The 24,589-nt window shown below is 36.0% G+C and overlaps 1 protein-coding gene across 3 annotated transcripts; it reads left to right on the forward strand.

The window, feature by feature from the left end:
- Positions 1-1,415: 1,415 nt before the first annotated feature.
- khnyn (KH and NYN domain containing) lies at positions 1,416-20,134 on the forward strand. 3 transcript variants are annotated; one of them, XM_037758037.1, is made up of 10 exons: positions 1,416-1,933; positions 2,040-2,126; positions 4,797-5,054; positions 7,932-8,066; positions 9,244-10,985; positions 12,415-12,545; positions 13,395-13,491; positions 14,282-14,389; positions 15,307-15,408; positions 16,740-20,134. In XM_037758037.1, the coding sequence occupies exons 3-10, from the start codon at positions 4,833-4,835 to the stop codon at positions 17,092-17,094; spliced, it is 2,892 nt and encodes a 963-aa protein (XP_037613965.1). In that variant the 5' UTR covers positions 1,416-1,933; positions 2,040-2,126; positions 4,797-4,832; the 3' UTR covers positions 17,095-20,134. The 3 variants fall into 3 exon arrangements, with proteins under 3 accessions (XP_037613965.1, XP_037613966.1, XP_037613964.1); XM_037758038.1 differs by lacking the exon at positions 2,040-2,126 and having other exon boundaries at positions 16,740-16,942; positions 18,176-20,134; XM_037758036.1 differs by lacking the exon at positions 2,040-2,126 and having other exon boundaries at positions 1,417-1,933.
- The last annotated feature ends 4,455 nt before the right edge of the window (positions 20,135-24,589 follow it).

Genomic DNA, 24,589 nt, shown 5'->3' on the forward strand with positions numbered 1-24,589 from the left:
TAAAATGATTTACAGTAAATGGGTAGGGTTTATTAAACTGAGTCACTGAGGAACACCTGACCTGGATTCACTAATGCAATCCAATACAAGTGCTCTGTATTGACGTCACACTCTTCCACAGTTCAGAGGGGAATATTGCACTTTTTTACTCCACTACATTTATTTGATAACTTTAGTTACTTTGTAGATTCAGATTACAAAATATAATCAACAAAGAAATTACGATATAATATTAAAAGAAATACCTGGCAGCAGGGTTATTATAGTAAACTAAAACTGAAAACGAAAATAAGCAGTGAGAAATACTGTTAGTAAACTGAAACTAAATAATATCCTTTAAGAAAAACTAAACTGAAATGATATTGCCGGCGAAAAAAACTAATAAAATAAAATAAAAATGAATCTAAATTAATTTTAGTTTTTTTTTTTTTTATCTGAATCACTACTGAAAAATAGGAATGATATGATAATCACATGTAGTTTGGGGCATGTCATAGTTAAGTCAGCACACTGACACACTGACAGCTGTTGTTGCCTGTTGGGCTGCAGTTTGCCATGTTATGATTTGAGCATATTTTTTATACTAAATGCAGTACCTGTGAGGGTTTCTGGACAATATCTGTCATTATTTTGTGTTGTTAATTGATTTCCAATAATAAATATATACATACATTTGCATAAAGCAGCATATTTGCCCACTTCCATGTCGATAAGAGTATTAAATGTCCCATTAAACACCCTTTACATTTTGAACAGATAAAAAAAATCTGCGATTAATCATGATTAAATATCTAATTGATTGGCAGCCCTATTATTATTATTATTATTATTATTATTATTATTATTATTATTATTATTATTATTATTTATACTTCCTATTTTATTGCTGGGTATTGGTGCTTTTTAAATATATTTATATAATATTTATACACCTATTTTATCACCACTTGTGTACGTAACAATCCACTCTATTCCTTTCCCGTAGTTGTCCCGCTTTGTTGTCCTTATTATCCCTGGGGCATAAAACCAATTGTAGTCAGATATTGTATGTATGTACTTGGCAAATGAGATAAATACAGCACATTGGCAGACAGAGGGAGACAGGATGTAAGGTAACATCTCTCTTCCTGTTTTTTGACACAGATCAGCTGCACCGAGGAAACCACATTGTAAACAAATGCAATTGTAAAATATTCTTCTCCTGGATGAGGAGATATGGAGACAGAAATGTGTTAAAAAAAAAAAGACCCCACAGTATCTCATTTACAAAGCATGTTTGTGTCACTGAGCAGCCAGTCAACTAAGAGTTAAAAAAAAAAAAACAGAAAAACCCCCACTTCTGACGTCACTGGAAATTCCCTCTATCTCCTGTTTGACCCCCACACACACACACAAAACATTTTATACACATATTTTAAAAAACAGAATATATATGCTCACTTTTATAGCATATTATATGCAAAAATAATTTAATATATGCAGAAAAAATATAATTCAATTTTTATTTTATTTTTTGGCTTTTAAGTTTTATTCTAACAAAGTATACGAGTCCACACATAAGGAATAAATTAAATTTAAATTTAAATTAAAATAATTTTATTTTTGTTTTTAACAGCGACACTCAATCCAAGAAACAACTACGTTCTCGTTTAGTTTCGGTTTTGTCTTCTGGGTTTCCACTGGTGGTGTTATATGATGAGTGTGTGTGTGTTTCCTCATCCAGCAGCAGCAGCAGAGGCAGAGGAAGGAACCGTGTTGTGTTTCTTTCTTCCGTGCTTTTTCTTTTTCTGTGTTTATTCCAGCAACGGGTTGAACTTTGGTCTGATCCATGTTGTTGTTTTATTGAAGCGGAAGCACAAGAAGCGAAGCTGTGAGTTTCTGTGGAGCTGCTGGAAGAAGAAGCGAAACTTTACAGACAGATCATCGACCTCACGTAAGAATACCTACACTATACTTTTATTCTTTCTTTCTTTGATCTATTTACATAAAGATACATGTTTTACACAACTTAAACACTTTCTTTCTTTCTTTCTGAGCAGATGTCCTATAAATAGGAGTCAAACAAGTTGCACATACTATGTCATTATATTAATAATAAGGAGACACTACATGTACTTGTTTACCAGGTAGCCTATGCTTATCAGGTGCTCCATTTTATTACTTTATACTTCTACTGCTCTACATTTTAGTCCACTACTTTAATTTGACATAGTCTTGTTGTCATTAACGTCTGATATATGTCCTATAGGTGCATTTATTATCGTTTTTATATTGTTATACTGTCATTAAGGCCTGATATATGTCCTATAGGTGCATTTATTATCGTTTTTATATTGTTATACTGTCATTAAGGCCTGATATATGTCCTATAGGTGCATTTATTATCATTTTTATATAGTTATATTGTCATTAAGGCCTGATTTATGTCCTATAGGTGCATTTATTATCGTTTTTATATTGTTATATTGTCATTAAGGCCTGATATATGTCCTATAGGTGCATTTATTATCGTTTTTATATAGTTATATTGTCATTAAGGCCTGATATATGTCCTATAGGTGCATTTATTATCGTTTTTATATTGTTATATTGTCATTAAGGCCTGATATATGTCCTATAGGTGCATTTATTATCGTTTTTATATAGTTATATTGTCATTAAGGCCTGATATGTTATATATGTTATATGTTATATATGTTACGTTATTATGATATGTTCTATAGATGTATTTATTACCTTTTTTATATTGTTATACTGTCATTAAGGCCTGGTATGTTATATATGTTATATGTTATATATGTTACGTTATTATGATATGTTCTATAGATGTATTTATTACCTTTTTTATATTGTTATACTGTCATTGAGGCCTGATATATGTTCTGTAGGTGTATTTATTATTGTTTTTATGTTGTTACATTGTCATTATGGCCTGATTTATGTTTTATAGGTGTATTTATTATAGTTTTTTATGTTGTTATACAGTCATTATGGCCTAATTTATGTCCTATAGGTGTATTTATTATAGTTTTATATTGTTATGCTGTCATTAAGGCCTGATATGTTATATATGTTATGTTATTATGATATGTTCTATAGGTGTATTTATTATCATTTTTATATTGTTATGCTGTAATTATGGCCTGGTATGTTATATATGTTATATGTTATATATTTTACGTTATTATGATATGTTCTATAGATGTATTTATTACCTTTTTGATATTGTTATACTGTCATTGAGGCCTGATATATGTTCTGTAGGTGTATTTATTATCGTTTTTATATTGTTACATTGTCATTATGGTCTGATTTATGTTTTATAGGTGTATTTATTATAGTTTTTATATTGTTATGCTGTCATTAAGGCCTGATATGTTATATAGGTGTATTTATTATCGTTTTTATATCGTTATATTGTCATTAAGGCCTGATATGTCCTATAGGTGTATTAATTATCATTTTTATATCGTTATATTGTCATTAAGGCCTGATATATGTCCTATAGGTGTATTTATTATTGTTTTTATATTGTTATACTGTCATTGAGGCCTGATATATGTCCTACAGGTATATTTATTATCATTTTTATATTGTTATATTGTCATTGAGGCCTGATATATGTTCTATAGGTTTATTTATTATCGTTTTTATATTGTTATGCTGTCATTGAGGCCTGATATTTGTCCTATAGGTGTATTTATTATCGTTTTTATATTGTTATATTATCATTGAGGCCTGATTTATCAAAATAGTTGATGATTATTATAATAGTTGACAACTAATTGATTAATCGTTGCAGCTCTATTATTTCTAGATATGAAAGTATACAGCTTGTATATGCAGAATACAGAGTTCCTTTCATAAATACTGTAAGTACAGTAAATGCCAGCTGAAGATGTACTGTAGGTTGACCTAAATGTCATTTGGAAATCGCAGCAGCAGCGCCCACGCTTAGTGTTACTGAACGCGTCACTCTGTAACAAACACTTCACACTTTCTTTTGTAACAGAAGGAAACACAAGTTGGAACAAGTATTTTTATTATTATTTAAAATATTGCTTTTAAATCAAAAACATCAACTTTTAATTACGATGTAAATTTAAAATTATCATTATTACCTAATTCAGAAACACAACGAACAGTAACTCTAACATTATACTTCGGTTGTTAATTATCAATGTCACTCTTTGCTAGAAGAGGCTGATCAAATCTAAATGTGAGTTCCGGTACGAGATAAAGTCTCTGTCGTTACAATGAGGAAGAAGACGTAGATGCATCCAGAAATCTTTCAACTAAATTACATATAATATAATAAACCAGTTCTTCTTGGGAGTTTATTTTGTCTCCTAAAGTCTTATACCTTTAATTATTCTTATGAATCAGATGTTTGAAGCTGCACTGAAAATTTTTATTTCACTTTTATAGCTTTTTAAGTCGTGAGAATACATCATCCTCTCTGTGATTAAAACAGCAACATGTTAAAATATGTAACAACCAAAAACAAATGGATCTAAATAAATCTCAAAACCAAAGTGAGGGCAATAGTTTTCCATTAGATAAATGACATAATGCAACACAGGACAACGTATTATAGTAAATCAATGAAGAACAAAACAAATCTGGGCACATATAGTATAAAATAAGGAGAAAAAAAAACAAGATAGTAGACAAAAATAGGAGCACAAAATATAAATATCATATAAATGAAGTAGCACACTTTAATAAAATTAATTTTGTTATTTTTCCTTTATGTACATTAAGAAATAACTTCATTGTTGTGTGTTTTTCAACAGTATGTTCGACTTTTGACGGCGATTTAAGAACGAGGGATGGACGAGGAGAGAAGTGATGGAGGTGGAGGAGAACCAGAGGTGGAGGATGAGATGGCGTGTGCCGGGATGCTGCGGGCATCTCTGATCTCCCTGCACGCCACCGTGGAGCGGATATTCAGGGTGACGTTCGGGATCGGGGCGGATGATTTGTCTCCGAGCAACAACGGGCAGATATGGCTGAAACTACGAGGGCAGAGCAACAACGTGAAAACTGCCAAAGTAAGCCATGGTTTGTTTGTTTGATAGCACACAGTGAGATAAGAGCTGAGTCAATACCTTGAGCAATATTGCCCAACAGCTTCTGCTCTCAAAAAAGTTGTACAATAATGACATTTCTTTTAGATTAATATAACTAAAAACACACAATCTTTATTCTTAAATTAGTCCTGATTGTGAACAAGTTTGTCACCCTTCATGTGGGAAGTTGTCATTGACATTACTGGTAGTCTGAGTGCACTGTTCCTCGTAAATGACTCATCGAGGGATTTTAAATGTTGATTAATAAGTCTGAGTGGAGTTTCGGTCCAAACATGTGTCAACCTGCTGACAGAATGACTGACAGCACAAAATGAAAAAATGAATTCTGTTATTAGTAAAACTGAACTGCAAAGTTTATTTGTTTTGTCGCTACACAAGTGTGAAGTCACTCCACTGAGCAGCACGTGTCCTCGTACAATAACAAGACAATAAAAGCCCGTAATCACATGATTGTCAAGCAGATATGCGAGGCTATAAATATATATATTGTACATATATATATGCAACCAACGATTATTTTCATTGTTGATTAATCTGTTGATTATTTTCTCAATTAATCGATTAGTTGTTTTGTCTATAAAATGATGGGGAAAAATGTCGATCAGTGTTTCCCAAAGCTCAAGATGACGTCCTCTAATGTCTTGTTTTGTCCACAACTCAAAGATATTCAGTTTACTGTCATAGAGGAGGAAAGAAACCAGAAAATATTCACATTTAAGAAGCTGGAATCAGAAAATTTTGACTTTTGAAAAAAATGCATAAACCGATTAATCGATTATGCCAACTCATACATTAATCGCCAACTATTCAAACAATTAATTAATCATTGCAGCTCTAATACATATACTGTATATGTATATATACAAATTTCTTTAACACATTAATGCAACTTGCGTTTTTTAGATTGTAGCAGGCTCAGTTTTAAAGTTAGAGGGTTAGGGTGAAGATACTGGCATCATATGAAACTACGAAGCCTAAGGAAATAATCCACAGACTACAGAGAAAAGTACAAACCTGGCTGTGATCTTTAGTGCACCCTTTAAAGGTCATTGCATATAACCACAAGTGTTTTTTTGGCTTGCAATCATTAGCATAATTCTGGTGCAAATAATAAAACTGAAGGGGTGGAAGCTCTGAAAGTCTGTTTTTAAACAGTCAGGTACCTGTGTGAACAATGACTACATTTACATGCACAAAATATTCAGGTTTTTGTCCTTATTCTGAATTAGACAATATTCCTACTAAGCTGTTTACATGACTAATTAAAATGAATATCCCACTACCATTACCGTTTACATGCAGCCAGTGGTGAACTTGTTCGACAGTGCGAACACAGCCTCACTCTTTCATTCCTTCAACCACCTTCTTGAAAAGGTCGGCGTTGTGATAATTACGCTTATCCAAAAACCTGTTGTTATCCGAGTCTTTCATGACTTTTAAAAGTAGTCGTGTTTCTTTTTCCAACTTGAAATGTGGGCTTTTCTTTTGGGCATCCATCTCTGCAAACTGTCGGCTAGTTGGTTTGTGTACAACGCACAGAGCTGGCTGTAAACAGGAAAGACGCCGTGTGTCACGAACTGCCGTAAATCCCGAATTGAGATGTATATTCTGAAGGCGCTGTATACATATTCAAAGAATGCTCCTAAAACCTGAATAATATCCGCATATCCCACATGCCTAAATCGGAAAATCCTCTATTCGGAATAAGGCCTAATTCAGAATATGCTGTTGTACATGACCCGTATCAAATTCACATACTGTCGGAATAATAGTGGAATATTAGTGTGCATGTAAACGCAGTCATTGAAACAGGTTGTGCTTGCTGTAATCGTTCCTCCTGTTCATATTGGACATTAAAAGATTCATTCATCATGCACATTCATTACAAGAAATACACTCAGACATTTATCTGAAGCTAAATGAGGCTTCAGGAGTCTGAGTTAGTCAAATTAAGTGGGTATTTCCCTTGTGTTTCCCTGGACAGTGTTTCCTTGTTGAGCTGCACAAAACACAAAGAGGGGATTTCATACTAAATAGACTGTAACGTTGGAAGATAGATTTGTCTGAAGCCTCATATTAGCTACAGATAAACTTTTCAGAACATTTCTGCATTGAAGGAAGGACTGGATTTTGTCCCCAATGGTCAGTTTGAATAACAGGAATGATAACAGCAAGCAAAAACCCATTTCCAATGCTCATATGGGTACCTGACTATTATTTTAAGACAAACTGCAGCAATGAAATCTGTATATAAACATTTTAACGTTCTTCTGAATGTATAGCAGCCTTTTAACTATTAAAAGTTTCCATTTTTTACATCATACTTTAAGGGTGATCAGTCTAAAAACACACTCTGTGAGTCTGCTTTATTGAAATTATCAATATAAACCAAACATAAAAAAAAAAACTCTGCAGTTACATCATTTTATTTAACACTTTTACAATTATACAGTCAACATCTGCAGATAGAATTTGCCCAGTTGTGAAGTGTAGATGTTCAAACGTTCCTTTATACAGTATAATGATAATAATCATAATAATAATGGCACATTTGAGCATCTACAGTTCCACGACAAGTGAGCAAACTATATCTGCTGATGAAGACCATGTGATACAATTGAAAGCTCGAGAACAAGCGAGTAAGGGGACATTGTTGCTGCTTTCGTTGCAAAGAATGGATCGTCATGTTGTGATATTATACGATGAACTTGGATGATTTTTACCCCCAAAATGACACATAATTTAGATTTTTTCTTCTGCTACTACTACAGTATTTCAGCACTACTACAGTAATAATACAACAATACAATAATGATGTTAAATATTTGTGTTTTGTAGTTATTCGTGAAAGGATTTGTGAACCAGGAGGAGCAGCAGGAGGTTTCTTATCCCGGGGTTCTTCACTGCATCTTCTGCGGAGCCAGAGGGCTGTTCATGGACTGCCTGACAAGAAACACCTCGGCGCATATAATGGTGAGTGTTGCATTCTGGATCTTTGTTTAGGCTACATCATAACATTTATATCTACATTCATAAAAAATATATGGTCACAAAGCAATTAGGGTTGGAACTTACCAGAATAAAGGTGGCGAGCCATAAAAAACAGAAAAGTGAGAAAATTATGGGCCCAATTTTATTGCCTATATTTACATTTTGGTAAATTATCCCCATTAAAAGTAAGCCGAATTTGGTATTAGCAGTTCCCGTTTGCAATGTAGCCATTAATGTACATCCAAGTGTCACTGGATTACTTTGATATTGAAGAAAACTTAAAAACATGATGTTTCTCAGGCAAGTTCTGGATTTATAAGCATCTTTATTTTACGATTTCTAAGCGGATTTATGGACGTTTATTTGCGATGGACGTCAGAGATGCTGGTATCTTCTGAAAGTAGAAGTCGCGCTGCATTTAGAGATATATGTAGTTCGTCTGGGCGTTCACATTTGACATCTGAGTTATGACTCCGAAAAGGAGTACACTCACTTCCGTCATTGTGCAAATCCCCCACCAGCATACTTAGTTAGCATTTTCTTTTCTGCTGATGATGCAATAATGATATTGACTAATAACGTGATATCATTCTTAAAAGAAATTACATTATTAGTCAATGTCATGTTATCAGCTAAAAATATGTCATACCCCTTATGAAGTAACAACCGCCTCTTAATGTAACACTGTGATATTGTCACTGGGAATTTTTAGCCTATTATTAACAAAGAACGTCAAAATACAACTCAGGAAAGTTTTATCACTTCTGAAAACTTTCTTTTTCACTATTAGTTCCTATTTATCTTTACAAATTACTTGGAAATTCCGTATGCATGTGTCTTCACCCCTAGTGAAGTAGTAAAGGGTTTTTCAACTTGACTTTTATTTCAAAGAAGACATGATCCTCGAACTCTTGTGTGTCATGTGATGGATAGTTTTCAGTATAAAAATGGAGGTAAGGAGTGAACCTCAGCTGAGAATATTCTAAAGTACCAATAATAATGTGTGTGAAAGTTTATTTTAAGGTTAAAGGGAGTGATTTTCGCTTTCAGTCCAGAATGGTGGAAGCATAGCTCTGCTGCTGGGCGCTGGAACAAACAATTGACTTTCACTTCTTATCAATATACGTTCTTTGTTAATCTCATTCTGTTCTGTCTCCAGGTTGGCTCTACAGGATCCCTGCTTATATCCGGTCTTGCCGAGCCGGTGGTGCGAGCCTACTCCCTTATTACAGACCTGGTGGAGAGGTATGAGGGCACACAGTCCAGACGCCCTGAAGCTGGAGACAGAGGCCCCGGCGAGTCTCTGGATTCACGCCGAGCGTTCAAAACTCTGGTGGAGAAATGGGAGGACAAGCACATCCTGGATCTGCTGGTGCTGCCGGGGTCAGTGAAGGAAATCCTGCTGGATTTGGTGAAAGAATCGGGGCTCGGATCAAGCCCCAGCGTGGCGCTGACAGACGGAAATGCAGGGGTAACAAGGTCACATGAGGAATCGGAGGTTAGATGGGACAAACCCTCCGCCATTACGTACACACTTCCTGAGCCCTTAAGGACTGGTGATCGGTGGGTTGAAGGGATGACTGCAGGTTCAGGGAAAGACTCTGCAGCCAAGGACTCCTTATTTCAGTTTTTATCCACGTCTGCAAGCGCCCGAGGGCGGGCAGAGGGTGCTGAGGAAAGACTCATGCATTCTCCACAGGAGGTGGGAGAAGAGGAGCAGGCGGCAGCGTTAGTTACCGAGGCGAAAGAGGGACGGGGCGAGGATGAAGAGCAGGAGCTGCAGTTGTCGGTGGGAAACAAGGAGTTTTGGCTTCTTTTGAAGTTCTTCACAGCCATGGGGTACACGGAGGACGTCGTGAAACGGGTCCTCGACCGAACGGGGGCTAAAGAGGCCTCGCAGATACTGGACGTGGTTCAGCAGGAGCAGGATCGCAGCGACCGGGAGCAGGCCGAGAAAAATCAAGAGAGAGGAGGAGGAGAGAGGAACCGACCTTGCGAGACGGAGCACAGAGAAGACGTAGAAATGGAAGTAGAAGGAAACGAGGTGATGAGTAGTAACGGAGAGGTGGGAGACGTTCGCGAGGGAGACGGAGCGACGAAGGGAAAAGGTAGCGCCGAGGAAAAAGAGGAAGGACACGAGGAAGACTTTGTCCTGGGAGTGGTGAAGAAAGCGGCAGCCAGCTGCGGGTACATGGAGCAGAAAGTGGCCAAAGTCTACAACATGTTGCCCGATCGATCCACTCACCAGCTGCTCCTGGAGCTGCAGAGAGAGGGGAGCGAAGAGACGGACGCCTTTAGGGACGAGCCCAGAGAGATGGATGATGTGGTGCTGGAGAAAGAGGGAGCAAAAGTTGCACCATCTGAGGACAAAACAAGAGAAATTGCAGTAAAGAGAAAATCCGATGATAAAAGACGGGTAGAAGTGCCAAATCTAACTGTATCTGAGTTCATTAAATTCCATAAACTCACAAACTCACACCAAGTCGTCCTTCCTGAAGTCAAAGGGCCACCCATGCCGACTTATCCCCCAGCCCTAGATTCACCACTCACCAATTTCCCATCCAACAAACAATATGGCCAAACCATCACCTGGCCCAATCCATCCACCTCCAAACAAAACCATCCGACCCAAGACAACGCCTTAAAGCCAAAGCCCCAGTCTTCTGTCGTTTTAAAACAAGCGCTCCAAGCCCCTCAATTCCCCGTCTTCACGAGGAACGACTTGTCTCCCACCAAAGCGAGGGAAAGGCGGGGCTTCATGGCCGCTTCTTCGGTGGTGGTGACGGGCGAGCAGCGTTTCATGGAAGGCCTGCAGATGCCCTTCGACCTCCAGCTAACAGACAAACCTGGCAACCAGAAAGTGAGGACGATCATCATTGACGGGAGCAACGTGGCCATGAGGTCAGAGTTACAGAAAGAGTGTGTTGTAAACATTCTCTAATATATATGTTTTATAATATTCTAACTAATATAGTATTAGGGTTAATACTGTATGGCACTGGCATTTAGATTGTGTGTCTGTTTGAGGGAAGATGGTTAAATATAAGGGATGATTCTGACCTTAAGGTGACACAATGTCACAATGAAACTTCCCCAGTTGATTACTGACATTAAGACAATTATTTTTTGCATTACAAGTTTTCTAAAAATGTATGTTTAAATATGCAAATGAGGCATTGTCTTATCAAATATGTGCTAATTTGCCTAAATATCCAGAACACAAATCTGAACATTGGATAAAGCCAAGTTCAACATTCTTGTTTTATTTTGTGGACATATTAGAGTCAAAGTTTTTTAAAGATATCTCTTTTTATCATACATTTTTGCCATGTTTTTAGGAATAAAATGTTCTATAAATCAGGCTATGAATGAGATATGAACAAACCCCTTTGTAAAAAACCTTCAGAATATAGATAGGAATAAAACTGGGAAGTTTGGTGGATGTAAGTGCTACTAAAGTGGAGATTTCTGGCTCAGTGTATGAGGGGAAAAAAACTCAAAAACAGCCTTTAAAGATATGTATTGTAAAATGTCATACATTTTAAAGGCACTACAGGTGAATATGGTAAAACTTAAACTAACAGATACCAACTTGAAACTTCCCTAGTTGATAACTTACATTAAGAATAATTTTTAAATGTATTAAAATATTCATTTAAATTTAAATTTTCTGAAATTTCATGTTTAAATATGCAAATGAGGCATTATCTAATGCTAATTTTTGAGAAATCAACAGACGCAAATAGACAAAGTAGTAAAATAAACACCTAAATGTGTATTTTGGATGTTTTCTTTCCACTAGTCTGAAAGAAGAAAATTGACTAGTGCATTAAAAACTATGATTTTGCCTATCGTGTCTCCCCTTAAAAATGAAATATAAAAGCATAATACACCACAATATGATGGTACAAAATGACACGAACTATACGCTCAGATTAATGTCTTAAAGGGGCCCTGTGGAGTTTCCTTGCAAACTAAAAAAAGTTATGTTTACATTCATTGTTTCTCACCAAAATTCATTGTGTTCATCCTTGAGATCTAACAAACATGTTGAATACATTTCCCTCCTCGTAAAAAGTATTTTCAAGCAGGACTATGTGCTCCACACAGTACCTTTAATAGCTTGGTATTAGACTTCAGAATAGCAAGTTTTTTCCCTGCAAACATTATTGGACACTGATGATGTTATAGAAGAGTTCATTTCCATTAGTCCCATTTGGTTGCTGGTTAAAGAGCTGTTGCTGGACAAAGAAAAAAAACACACTTCCTGTACAGTCACAAAAGGAATAACCACTTTAACTCTGCATATACTGTTCCATGTTTTCCCCAGTCACGGGTTGGGTCACTTCTTCTCCTGTCGAGGAATCGCTCTGGCCGTCCAGCACTTTTGGGACCGAGGTCATCGTCACATCAGCGCCTTGCTGCCACAGTGGAGACAGAAGAGCGACCCCAAGATCAAAGGTAGCACTTTCTGTTTAATATGTTTATATATAAATTTGATATCTCCAGTGTTACTGTAATATTATTACTTTCCCCAAGTAACGAGTAGTGCAAAGGGATTACAATTTCCAAAACAGGAATGATATTACAGTTACTAATCCAAGTACCTTACACCTTTTCGTGCAAACCGGCTGTATAAATACACATACTCTCCTTGCTCCTCTTTCTTTTTTGTACTTCCGAATGTATAATATATGTTTATACCATCTTGTGAGGATGGCGTGGAAAATTAATGAAAAGTTGGTCACAAAAAAGAAATACACGTGTGCATGTTAATTTATATTATTTATTTTTGGTGTCCATGCACCTGCATGTTTTATCCCATTTACTACATGAAATGGTGCCTTTTTTTTTTAAATATTGTAAATTGTAAAATATATGAGATTTATAGAAAATAAGCTGAGACATGCAATAAGATGTAAATCCTGTCATTGGAAAAAAAAAATGCATTTAGTCCTCTTTATTCCATAATACCTATTTTGTTCCTTTTTCACAAATATTTTAACTAGAATACTAATTTATGTCCAACTTTATTTATCAATCAATCAGTTATTTCCGCTCGCATTTTGTTAAACATTTTTGAAAGCCAAGACAAACTGTTTGCAGTGTTGCTCCGCTGCCACAGTTACTCTTTGTTAAATGCACAATGTGGTTTTAAAAGGACAAAGGCCTCGTGCGTGTGTGCTACTTGTATTTGCGTCTGACTCACACTCAAGGAGAAGAAAACAAATGAGTGAGTTGAGCGAACATATGAGTGTGTGGGCGTTGTGTGCAGACTAAACATAGCGTTGTTTGTTCCTGCCCTCTCAGAGCAGCACTATCTGACGGAGCTGCAGAAGCTGGGCCTGCTCTCCTACACGCCCTCCAGAGAGGTGCAGGGCAAGAGGATCAGCTCCTATGATGACAGGTACTGTAGACACACTGATGCTTTAAAAAGTGTGCCAGTCGTGTGTCTGTGTTGTTTTAGCAGGTGGAAACAGGCCTAAAGATTAGAGTGTATAAAAATAAATTTACTGGTTTCATTCACAAAAGAACTCAAGATAATTAACATAAAACTACTATATTCTAGGACTGTTAATCGATTAAAATGTTACAAAATATAATGTAATAAAATATTATTATATGCAATTAATCACATGATTGTACATAGTTAATCACAAATAATCGCAAATGAATCGCATTTTTTTTTTATCTGTTCAAAATGTACCTTAAAGGGAGATTTGTTAGGTATTTAATACTCTTATCAACACGGGAGTGGACAAATATGCTGCTTTATGCAAATGTGTGTCTATATTTATTATTGGAAATCAATTAACAACACAAAACAATGACAAATATTGTCCAGAAACCCTCACAGGTATTGCATTTAGCATAAAAAATATGCTCAAATCATAACATGGCAAACTCAAGCCCAACATGCAACCGTTTCCTTTGTGCATTGCATTGTGGGAGAATAATGTGCATCCACAGCACACTCGAAAAATGGACCGTATTTAGTGCATTCTGTCCGGTTTGAGTATATTTGAGGGAACACACTACATACTCAAAACCTGCTTAGAATGAGTAATGCAGTATGGATCTGGGACTCTGCATTTGTTGCTTTTAGTCCATTCATAAATGTGTGAGAGCACCACTGTGAGGCGCCAGAGACCAGAGCAGGCTGATTTGAGATCTTTCATTTCCCCCCGTTTCCGCAGACTTATGCTGCAGCTTGCACAGAAGACAGACGGAGTGATCGTAACCAACGACAACCTGAGAGACCTTATAGACGAGTCCCTCGTATGGAGGGACATCATCAAAAAGAGGTATAAAAAGACTGCACATCACTGAAGTGTAACAGCTTTCCTAGAAGTTGGATCAGGACTATGTAATATCATCCAGAAAAAAAATATTTTTTTAGCTCCATGATCAGTAATTTTCTTGTAATTTAAGTATATTTTGGATCAAGTATTGTGTTCAGATACTGTTGGTAATGCAATCCCTCATAACATGATATATGAGAAAGCTTTCTGATAGAAAAAGATTCAGAAAAAAAGTCTTTGTTTGTTTTAAATCTCAAAATTATTAAAAATGAATTAAAAATATTAAAGGAATTACAAGGAAAAGCAACAAATACTCACATTTGTGGAACTCGAACCTTGAAATACTTGGCATTTTTATATGAAAAATGACTGAAATGATAATAAAAATAGATGTCATTCACCTGCTTATCAAATTAATCAACTATTCGTTTCAGCTCTTCTTGTATATATTGTTTAATAAGAGTAGTTTAATTCATAACAAAACAATATTTTATAAGCTCTACATATTATGTATGCAAAAAAATCTTAATTTGTAAAGTAACTAAAGCTGTCAAGTAAATGTAACGCAGTAAAAAGTAAATAAATAAGGGAATTAATACAAAGATAAATAAATGAAGAAGCAAATTAAAACAAAAATATCAATTTATGACACATTTTATCAATTAAATAATGGCTACATATATTTTTTATATTATTTTTGCTACATTTAATGACATATTTATTTATCGAGTCATTTATTTATTTATTATTTACTTTGACAGGTTCCGTTCTCCATAGTAACAGTGTACGTCTAAGGTTTATGTGTATGTAAAGGTTTGTTGTTGCTGGATAAAAAAATATATTAAAAAATATTTCACAATCTTCCCCTGAATGAATAAACAAATACGATATTTCTCATCTCATGCTTCCTCTCCACGCAGACTTCTTCAGTACACGTTTGTCGGGGATCTCTTCATGGTGCCGGATGACCCTCTGGGCCGAGGAGGGCCACACCTGGATGACTTCCTACGCACAGAGCACAGGTATTAACAGCCTCACACACTCATACAGACATGATAGACACACATGCATATTTTAAATTCATCCATTCATGCTTTTACTGCTTTTTCTTCAGGGTAGCTCAGAAAGTTTCATTTTTCAATTCTTTATTTGGACGATAGTTCAGAACATTTCACCAACTCTAAAGAAAAATGAGCAGCAAAACCCTTCCCATTATCCTTTTTTCAACAATATGCATCCTATATAGTTTTCAATAACTACGTAGTAACAAAGATGTACATTAACATGTTGGGAGACAATCCAGTAAGTTATATATGTCATATACTGTATATACTACTTTATTTAATGTTTCTATTATATTATTTACTAATAGTTATATAAATAAAAGGGACAATTAAATAGAAGAGTAGATAAATAAGGGAATTATTACAAAGGTAAATAAATAAAGAAGCAAATTATTATTAATTTTAAATATTAATAATAATGCTTATATTTATTTTAAATATTTTTTTTTTGGTACATTTAATGGCATATTTATTTATCGAGTCATTATTTACTAATAAATGAATAAATAAATAAATAAATAAATAAGGGAAAATTAAATAAAAGAGTGGATAGATAGGGGAATTAATACAAAGGAACATAAATAAAGATGCAAATTATTAGAAAATTTCAAATATAAATAATAATTAATGCATATAAGTTTTTAAATATAGGTTTTGATTAATTTAATGGCATATTTATTTATTTATTGAGTCATTATTTAATAAAAAAAAAAATTAAAAGGAAAATAAAATAGAAGAGTGGATAGATAGGGAAATTAATATGAAGGTACATAAATAGAGATGCAAATTATTAATAATTTTAAATATCAATAATTAATGCCTATAATGTTTTTAATATCATTTTGGTTCATTTAATGACATTTTTATTTATTTATCGAGTCATTATTTACTAATAGATAAATAAATAAGTGAATAAAAGGGAAAATTGAATAGAAGGGTAGATAGAAAGGGAAATTCTTACAAATGTAAAGTAAATAAAGAAGAAAATTATTAAGAATAATAAATGCCTACATTTATTTTTAATATTATTTTTGGTACATTTAAATGCATATTCGTCATTTATTTATTTATTCATTATTTATTTTGGTAGTTTATGTCCTCCATACACTTCCATTGAAAGTCACAATAGCTGGTGCAGCTATTCCTCCTTTGAAGTCTCATTCTCCGTTTTCCCATTTTTTACATATTCTGCAGAAAGCTAGTTTTAGTTTAATTAGTTTCAGGTGAGAAAAATAACTCAATATAATGGCACTATGTTCTCTGAATGAAGTTCCTTATTTCCTTTTCAGGACTCCCGGCCCAGGAAACCACTCTTTTGCTGGCGTAGCCACCGCTTTCCCTTCCGTCAAACCTCCGCGCTCCCAAACAGAGGTCCTGAACTTCCGCGACCGAACACTGGGTGGAGGTATCCAGAGTAAAGGGAGGGGACGTGGGAAGGGATGGGACACGGGACACCAGCAGAGGCAGCTGGGAGCTTCGAGACTGGAGTTCAGTGCAGAGAGGAGCCCAGAGGACACAGCCGTCCTCAGAGAGCAGCTCTGTCAGGTTTTCCCGGGTCAGGATAACATGGTGGCGCTGGTGCTGCAGTGCCACCCGGCAGAGACGGACATGAATGTGCTGTCTGATCTGATCTTGGAGCTGTAGAAGGACTAGACATCTTTTAGTCTTAGTGTTTTCCCCGGGTTGATTCAGACTTTTTCCCACCAAAAGCAGCTACAACAAATCACATCATCATTGGTCTGCTTTAGCAAGGGTTTTTATGAAAATGTGCCGTTTCCCTTCACATTTTAAAAGTATTTTTAGACCTGTCAAGCAGGGTGGGACTAGTTTTCCCTAAAACAAGAGACCAGATATTGTACCAAACATGAAACATGTGTAAATTTCTTGATGTTGAAGCTGGAACCGGACCAGCTTTGTCAAACTTTCCAGTAGCAGCCTCTATTTCACCACTTTTGTCTGCAGTATCCAAAGCAACCTTGTCTCCTCCTCATCCTCCAGTGGCCTCAACTCATCGTCCCCCATCTACCTCACCTCCACTTTCTCTTCTTTCTCCCTTAGTATCCTTCAATATGTCGATCCTATTTCTATCCCAAAGGACTAAATTGGATAATAAATTAGGCTACAAAAGGACAGGCGGAAGGAGATCACTGAAGAACAAATGGATTAGGGATACTGTAGGGATCGCAGTGGCGTTCCTTCAGTTGGTCGCTTGGTCGGTTGGTCGGTATTTATTTAATGGATTACCATGAAATTTTGTAAAGATATTCATGTTCCCAAGAGGATGAATCCTAATGACTTTGATGATCCCGACTTTTCCTCTAGCGCCACAATCCGTACTTTGAATTATGACCAAATACTTTCAAAACGAATGACATTCCTATCAGCCTCAGCTGTACTTATCAAAGAAAATGCTAGCATTCTAACGGGCGAAACTAACATTGTGAACATGGTAAACTAGTTGTCATTTTCATGCCCAGCGCCCAAATTGTGTAAGTAGTAAATGCACTTGCGCCCATCTGTGCAACCATGAGGGTCTTTAAATGAGGTGTGATCAGGTGCTTTGTTGATGCATTGTTATCTTGAGGCAGCAGAAAGCGATTGCGCTGTTGACCAACAAAAACCTGGTATAAAGTCTGGCGCGGTATTTTCCTGCTATTTAAAAGAAGCATTATTCAGATAGTAAGATGCGCCTACATAGGCAGGTTCACAACACGCGTACACTCAGGAGCGCTCTTCCTCTTCAGTTAAATACAGTGTCGGCACTAGAACGCTTTTATTTATGTTAAGGAAAACACAAAGTTCAGGCAGCAGGTGACAAATCAAAATATAATGGAATATAATGAAGTAATGCTCTCAATCATTCCATGTGATCAACCTGCAGCGCGCTCTCAGCGCTCCTCCGATTACTGCCGTGACCAGAGAGATCACAGTGCACCAACGCCTCTGTGGCGTCTCCTCTCATCATCCGTCTGTGTGTAGACGTAGGCTACTTCAGAGCTAACGGATCCTCTCCCCCTAAACGGCCCTTAGTCTCTTAGACTCTTAGTCTTGTTTAATGTCTTTAAAACATGACCAATGAGTAATGACGCCTCATTAGGTGACTGCACACCTCTCGTGTGTTTTTATGCTTCACCGCCGGAGACGGCCATGGTCCAGAGGCAGTATGTTTTCTCGTTGTCCGTCTGTCCATCCATCCGTATGTCCGTCAGTACCATTTTCGTGAACGTGATGTTTCAGGAACACCTTGATGGAATTTCTTCAATTTTGGCACAAACGTCCACTTGGACTTGAGAATGACCTGAATAGATTTTGGGGGTCGAAGGTCAAAATTCAAGTTCACTTCGTCCTCACAAAACCATTGGCCATAACTCAAGAATCCATCTGCTAATTCATCGTGCAGCCACGTTATCGTTAGAACCAGCACCTACTCTACTGTAGGATTTGCATTTTGAGCAACTGGATTAAATGAGCCATTTTTTAGGAGAGGATTACTGTCTTTTAGAAAAGTCGTTTTTCGAACAAGAGCAATATAGAAAACCTTTTTTGTTCTGTTGTTATTCTGAATTTAATGTAACCTGCTAAACTTCATGTCTTATAGCTTCCTATTGCAGACAATAAGTTGTGAGAGGCACATGGTGTAATGCGGAGTATAGTTGTGGCTAGTTGTTGTATCACCAGCTGTGGGGATGGATGTAATTTTTGCAACGCTAGAATAATACTAAACCTGTCCTCAATATTCTGTACACTTAATTTTATATTTTTAACTTATTTTAAGCAATTGTGATGTCGTCATGATCGTAGCTTTGAGCCTAAGATCATACAGAGAGTGGCTGGATGTGCTTCAGGAGGGGAGATCAAACCAAAAGATGATAGCAAGTGAAGTTTTCATCAATCTCTCTTGTGACCGAAGTTCAGATCCTCACTCCGATCACTCAAAGGCAATTTTTAACACAGTTTTTGTTTATATATATATGTACATTTTAAAAGGTAACTTTGGTATTTTCCAACCTTTTCCATGTGTTTGTGTCTAAGTGACTAATGGGGACAACAATTTCTGAAATTGTTCCAGTATTGAGGGAGAACGCCGCGGACAGCAGCCACTAAACGGGCTGTAATGTAATCGCTCAGGGCAACTCTTCACCGTCAATGTACGTTCACTATAAGTACTTGTTTTTGTCACGACAGGCTCAGATTGTTATTATAAGTGTCTGACAACATTATGGAAAGGACCCTACAGGGAAATAAAGCATTCTTCAGTTTCATGACGCAATAATAAACAGATCGGATCAAGTGAAAGGTAAAGAAAAACTTTTAATTTCTCTGTAGGATCCTTTCCATAATGTGGTCAGACACTTACAATAACAATCTGAGACGTACAAGTGGACGTACAATGACGGTACCAAGTTGCGCCAAATGATTACATTGCAGCCCATTTAGCTGCTGGCAGTTACAGCGTTTGACCTCAATGATGGACCAATTTCAGAAATTGCTAAGTAATTGCATTACTTAGACACTTAGACACAAAAACATGGGAAAATAATGTCCGGGTTGAAAAATACGGAAGTTACCCTTTAAGACCTTAATGCAGAATTCTGCCTATTTTTCTGTATTATAAAATGTTTCTTCATTCAAAGGATTAAAAAAAATCAAAGTTACTGTCGGTCTTTAAAGTGTTTCTATGGTACTCTGTGTCTCTGACTTATTTATTTTAGTTTTCTCTGTTGTCCATCTCGGTTAAAACAAGGCAGGGGGAAAAATCGATACAGCATAGTATTGCGATATTTTGGCAATCAATACATGGACGTCAAGTATCAATCTTTTATTATATAAACTATTAATTTCTTAACAATCCGATGCCCGCCAGAGGTTCTGGCTGCTATTCTGTCTTTCAGAGATTGTATTAGGCTATCGTATCGTGACATAAGTATCGTGAGAATATTGTATCGTGGGGCCTCTGGTGATTCCCACCCCTAGTAAAACGGCAAAAATTGGTTAAAAGTGATGTCTAGGTTACATACAACGAATGTTTCAGCTACGTTTCAATGACTTAATTTCATTGCGAAGCAGGTCCTAAATGCATGTTATGTATATATACTCAGCAGTTATAATCTAGATGTAAAAACGTTCACTTTTCCATCACATTTAGCTCTGTTTTCACCTCCACATCACCAAACTGATGCTTACTAAATATAAACAGTGCTTCCCAGTCTTTTTTTAACAGCAGCCAGTTTCACATGTCATTGCAGGGTGAACACGTGTAATAAATAACATTCATTATGGTCTTTGTTCTATATACGTAAGTGGGTCAGGGCTGTGGTATTGTGCATGCTGGCTCACTGGAATGGCTGTGACACACTTTCACATACAACGGGACCATAATTCATTTGATTAATTACACCAGTGTTTACCCTGCAATTAGGAAATGTCTGCTGTGAAAAGGGCCTGTTGCTATGCAAAGCAGCAGTTAACACCAGTTACACCTGCGTTTGACAAGTTGGCAATGGCTGCTGTGAAGAAAGTTCATTCAACTTTAGTTTCAGTCTCAGAACCTGCTCAGAAATTGTGTCAATGAATGCTCTAGGTCTCTAGTTTGTGATTGTAATGTTTCATGAACCTGTGATTATCCTAGAGGTCACCACAGGTCATTTTATACAGTTAAGTCAAGTTTCAAAAAATGGTCTCACTACAATGAAATGGCTACTATGGGGACTAACATCATCACGAATGAATACAGTTGGGCTCATTGGATTCACAAGAGTCTCAGCTTTACAGTGATACCCAATTTGTGTAATTCCAAGACTGTTTAGGGACCCCAGTATGCAGAAATATTCAAACACACCATTTTAGAATAGGTGAAAATATGTTTATACTGCAATATATTTATATTATTATTTATTTATTATTCATTCAAAAAAACTGCATGTGATTATCATAAAGTGGGCATGTCTGTAAAGGGGAGACTCGTGGGTACCCATAAAACCCATTTACGTTCACATATCTTGAGGTCAGAGGTCAAGGGACCCCTTTGAATATCGCCATGCCAGTTTTTCCTCGCCAAAATTTAGCCTAACTTTGGAGCGTTAGGCTAAATTTGGTCCTTCTTGACAAGCTACTATGACATGGTTGGTACCAATGGATTCCCTCGGTTTTCTAGTTTCATATGATATCCATACCTTCACTCTAGCTCTAAAACTGAACCTGCTTCAGGGCCATAATGCATGCTATAGCATTGAAATAAACTGCTGTCCATGACAGTGTCCACTAGAGGTCAAACTTTACCACTATTTATCTGGAAGTGTGCAAAGAGAGTGTCTGTGATGCACAGACGTAAGTATGTGGCTTATATAACATAAGCCATAAAGTAAATTCCTTCTACAAAATGTTGTTTTTGATTATACGTCCATGTTTTATACGTCCTTTTGCCACAGTTTTATATTCAAACGTCTCTGCAGTGATTTGATCTCAATGTTGCCTCGGTTTGCATGAGACTGAGAGCCAAGACAGAATCTGTAAAAGCCAAAGACTTGAAACTTGGACTTGGACTTTGAAAAAAAATGACTTGTGAGGCATCTCTGCTTTTTTTAGTTTAGGAAAGTATACTTTGTATACTTTAACTTATAGTACTTAGCCAATGATTTATGTATTACATAAAGGTACTTGCTCCTTTTGCTATTTGACTTGATGATTTGACTGTAATAGGCTACTCTATCAAAAAGTAAGCACAACTACAAGCCAAGTATTTTTTTCTGTAGGCCTATAAGGCAAGAATACTTCAACATACTTTTCTTAAGTATATCTTGATCAAAAGATTAAGTAAGTAGGCCTATAAGCCAAGTATACTTAGACTTTTCTGTGTACTTGTCAGTATAAGCCAAGTATACTGACTTTTCTGTGTACTTGTAAGTATAAGCCAAGTATACTTAGACTTTTCTGTTTACTTGTCAGTATAAGCCAAGTATACTTAGACTTTTCTGTATACTTGTCAGTATAAGCCAAGAATACTGACTTTTCGGTATACTTGTCAGTATAAGCCAAGTATACTTAGACTTTTCTGTATACTTGTCAGTATAAGCCAAGTATACTGACTTTTCTGTATACTTGTCAGTATAAGCCAAGTATACTTGGACTTTTCTGTATACTTGTCAGTATAAGCCAAATATACTTGGACTTTTCTGTATACTTGTCAGTATAAGCCAAATATACTTGGACTTTTCTGTATACTTGTCAGTATAAGCCAAGTATACTGACTTTTCTGTATACTTTTCAGTATTAGCCAAGTATACTTAGACTTTTCTGTATACTTGTCAGTATAAGCCAAGTATACTTAGACTTTTCTGTATACTTGTCAGTATAAACCAAGCATACTTAGACTTTTCTGTATACTTTTCAGTATAAGCCAAGTATACTGACTTTTCGGTATACTTGTCAGTTTAAACCAAGTATAATTAAGTATACTTTTGTTAAGTATATCTCTGATAACTACATAAAAAGTAAACTGAAAGTATACTCTCTTATTTTAAGTTCAAAAGAAGTATACTAATAGCACACTTGAATAAACTTCATTTTGGTTATTATGATGTTTCCCCCATACAGAAATCCCTTTAAGAGCTGCAGGAATTCATCTGCAAACTGTGAATGTTTGTTGTATATTGTATATTGTATTGTATTGTATATTTTTCTTGTCTTCTTCTCATTCCTCTTGCTATTGTGATTCTGTTTTTTTGTTTGTTTGTCCAGAGCCTATAATGAATTATCACACAATACATATATTTGTGTTTAGAACTAGAGAGGATAAGCCTTGTTAAATTTTTTGGACTTCAGTGAAGAGGAATAAGTTGCCTCCTTCTAAGAATAGATACATATTAAACCGGTTAGGTGATGTCTGATTCACCTCTGCAGGAGATTAAAGTGGGTGGTGGTTGACGTATCTTTGTAGCATCAGTTTAACCCATTTGCATACCGAACAATAATGAAGTACAGGCAGGTAACAGTGAATGCGTCAAAAGGAAAACAAAAATGAATGTCATGGGGCGGGAGAGAGAGAGCATGTTATTTATAGGCACAGATGACCATGATCTGGTATGTTGTTGCTCTAAAACTAAAACTAACTGTACTGAATGTTGTTAATAGGTCCAAATTAATTAGAAAATTAGAAATAATTTAGTATCCCAGGAGGTAGGGGGTAGAGGAAAGCCTCCCAGCATGCACCAGGGCAACATATTTATGGACATAAGTCCCGGAAAGCCGAGACTTTACTGTTTACTTACTGACTATATCTTTATACTTGCTTATTTATAAGATCTTTATTTGTCTTTACTGCCTCTTGTTTGCACTGTCCCCCTTTGCTGCTGTAATCCTGCAAATTTCGCCACTGTGGGACTAATAAAGGATGATGTTATTTTATCTTATCATGCACTATTGTATTATTAGATTATTATTACTCATGCATTAATGCAAGTTATAAGTTTCATAATGACTTATCGACAGTTTAATTTCTTCATATTGTGTAAGTTTGGTCTTGCATTCACTGTACTTTCTTTAAATACATATACTTATTGAAATGGGCCAACATAATGATTAAGGAAGGTGTTACTTTACTCATTTTTTGTTAATAGTAATTCCCTATTTGATGATTATTTTCATAGGGACAGAGAAGGTGAAAGTGTAACCTGTGTGATGTATTCCCATGTATTTGTTGGTCAAATGTCCCTGCTGTGGGACTAATAAAGGGTTATCTTATTTTACCTTGCACTATAATATTATTTGATTATTATTACTTGTGCATTAATGTAAAGCAGGATTTTAGTTGTAGTTGATTAAGGTGGAGCAACCACCTCTCCTAACCACTGGTGCACTTTAAACTTTAAACTTACTAGACTGCACATATTGCATCTATTTATTATACACTACATTTTTTTTTTATTGACGGACGGTACACGCTATGTCCCTTCACTATGTATATTCACTATGTTCATTCACTATGTATATTCCGTATTTCTATTTCTTGTTTTATAATCTTTTTGTACACCTGTACCTCTGTATCTGCGCTTGCTGCTTTGACACTGGAATTTTCCCCCGGTGATTGGTAAAGGTTCATATTATCTTATCTTGTTCAAGGTTCCAGCATCACAGTTCCATA

Source organism: Sebastes umbrosus, chromosome 22 (genome assembly GCF_015220745.1).
Source record: "Sebastes umbrosus isolate fSebUmb1 chromosome 22, fSebUmb1.pri, whole genome shotgun sequence".
Taxonomy (NCBI): Eukaryota; Metazoa; Chordata; class Actinopteri; order Perciformes; family Sebastidae; genus Sebastes; species Sebastes umbrosus.

Coding starts and splice junctions, on each gene's coding strand:
- khnyn (XM_037758037.1), top strand. CDS start 4,833: ATGGACGAGGAGAGAAGTGATGGAGGTGGAGGAGAACCAGAGGTGGAG. Junction 8,067..9,243: donor ACACCTCGGCGCATATAATG/GTGAGTGTTGCA, acceptor TTCTGTCTCCAG/GTTGGCTCTACAGGATCCCT. Junction 10,986..12,414: donor GGGAGCAACGTGGCCATGAG/GTCAGAGTTACA, acceptor TGTTTTCCCCAG/TCACGGGTTGGGTCACTTCT.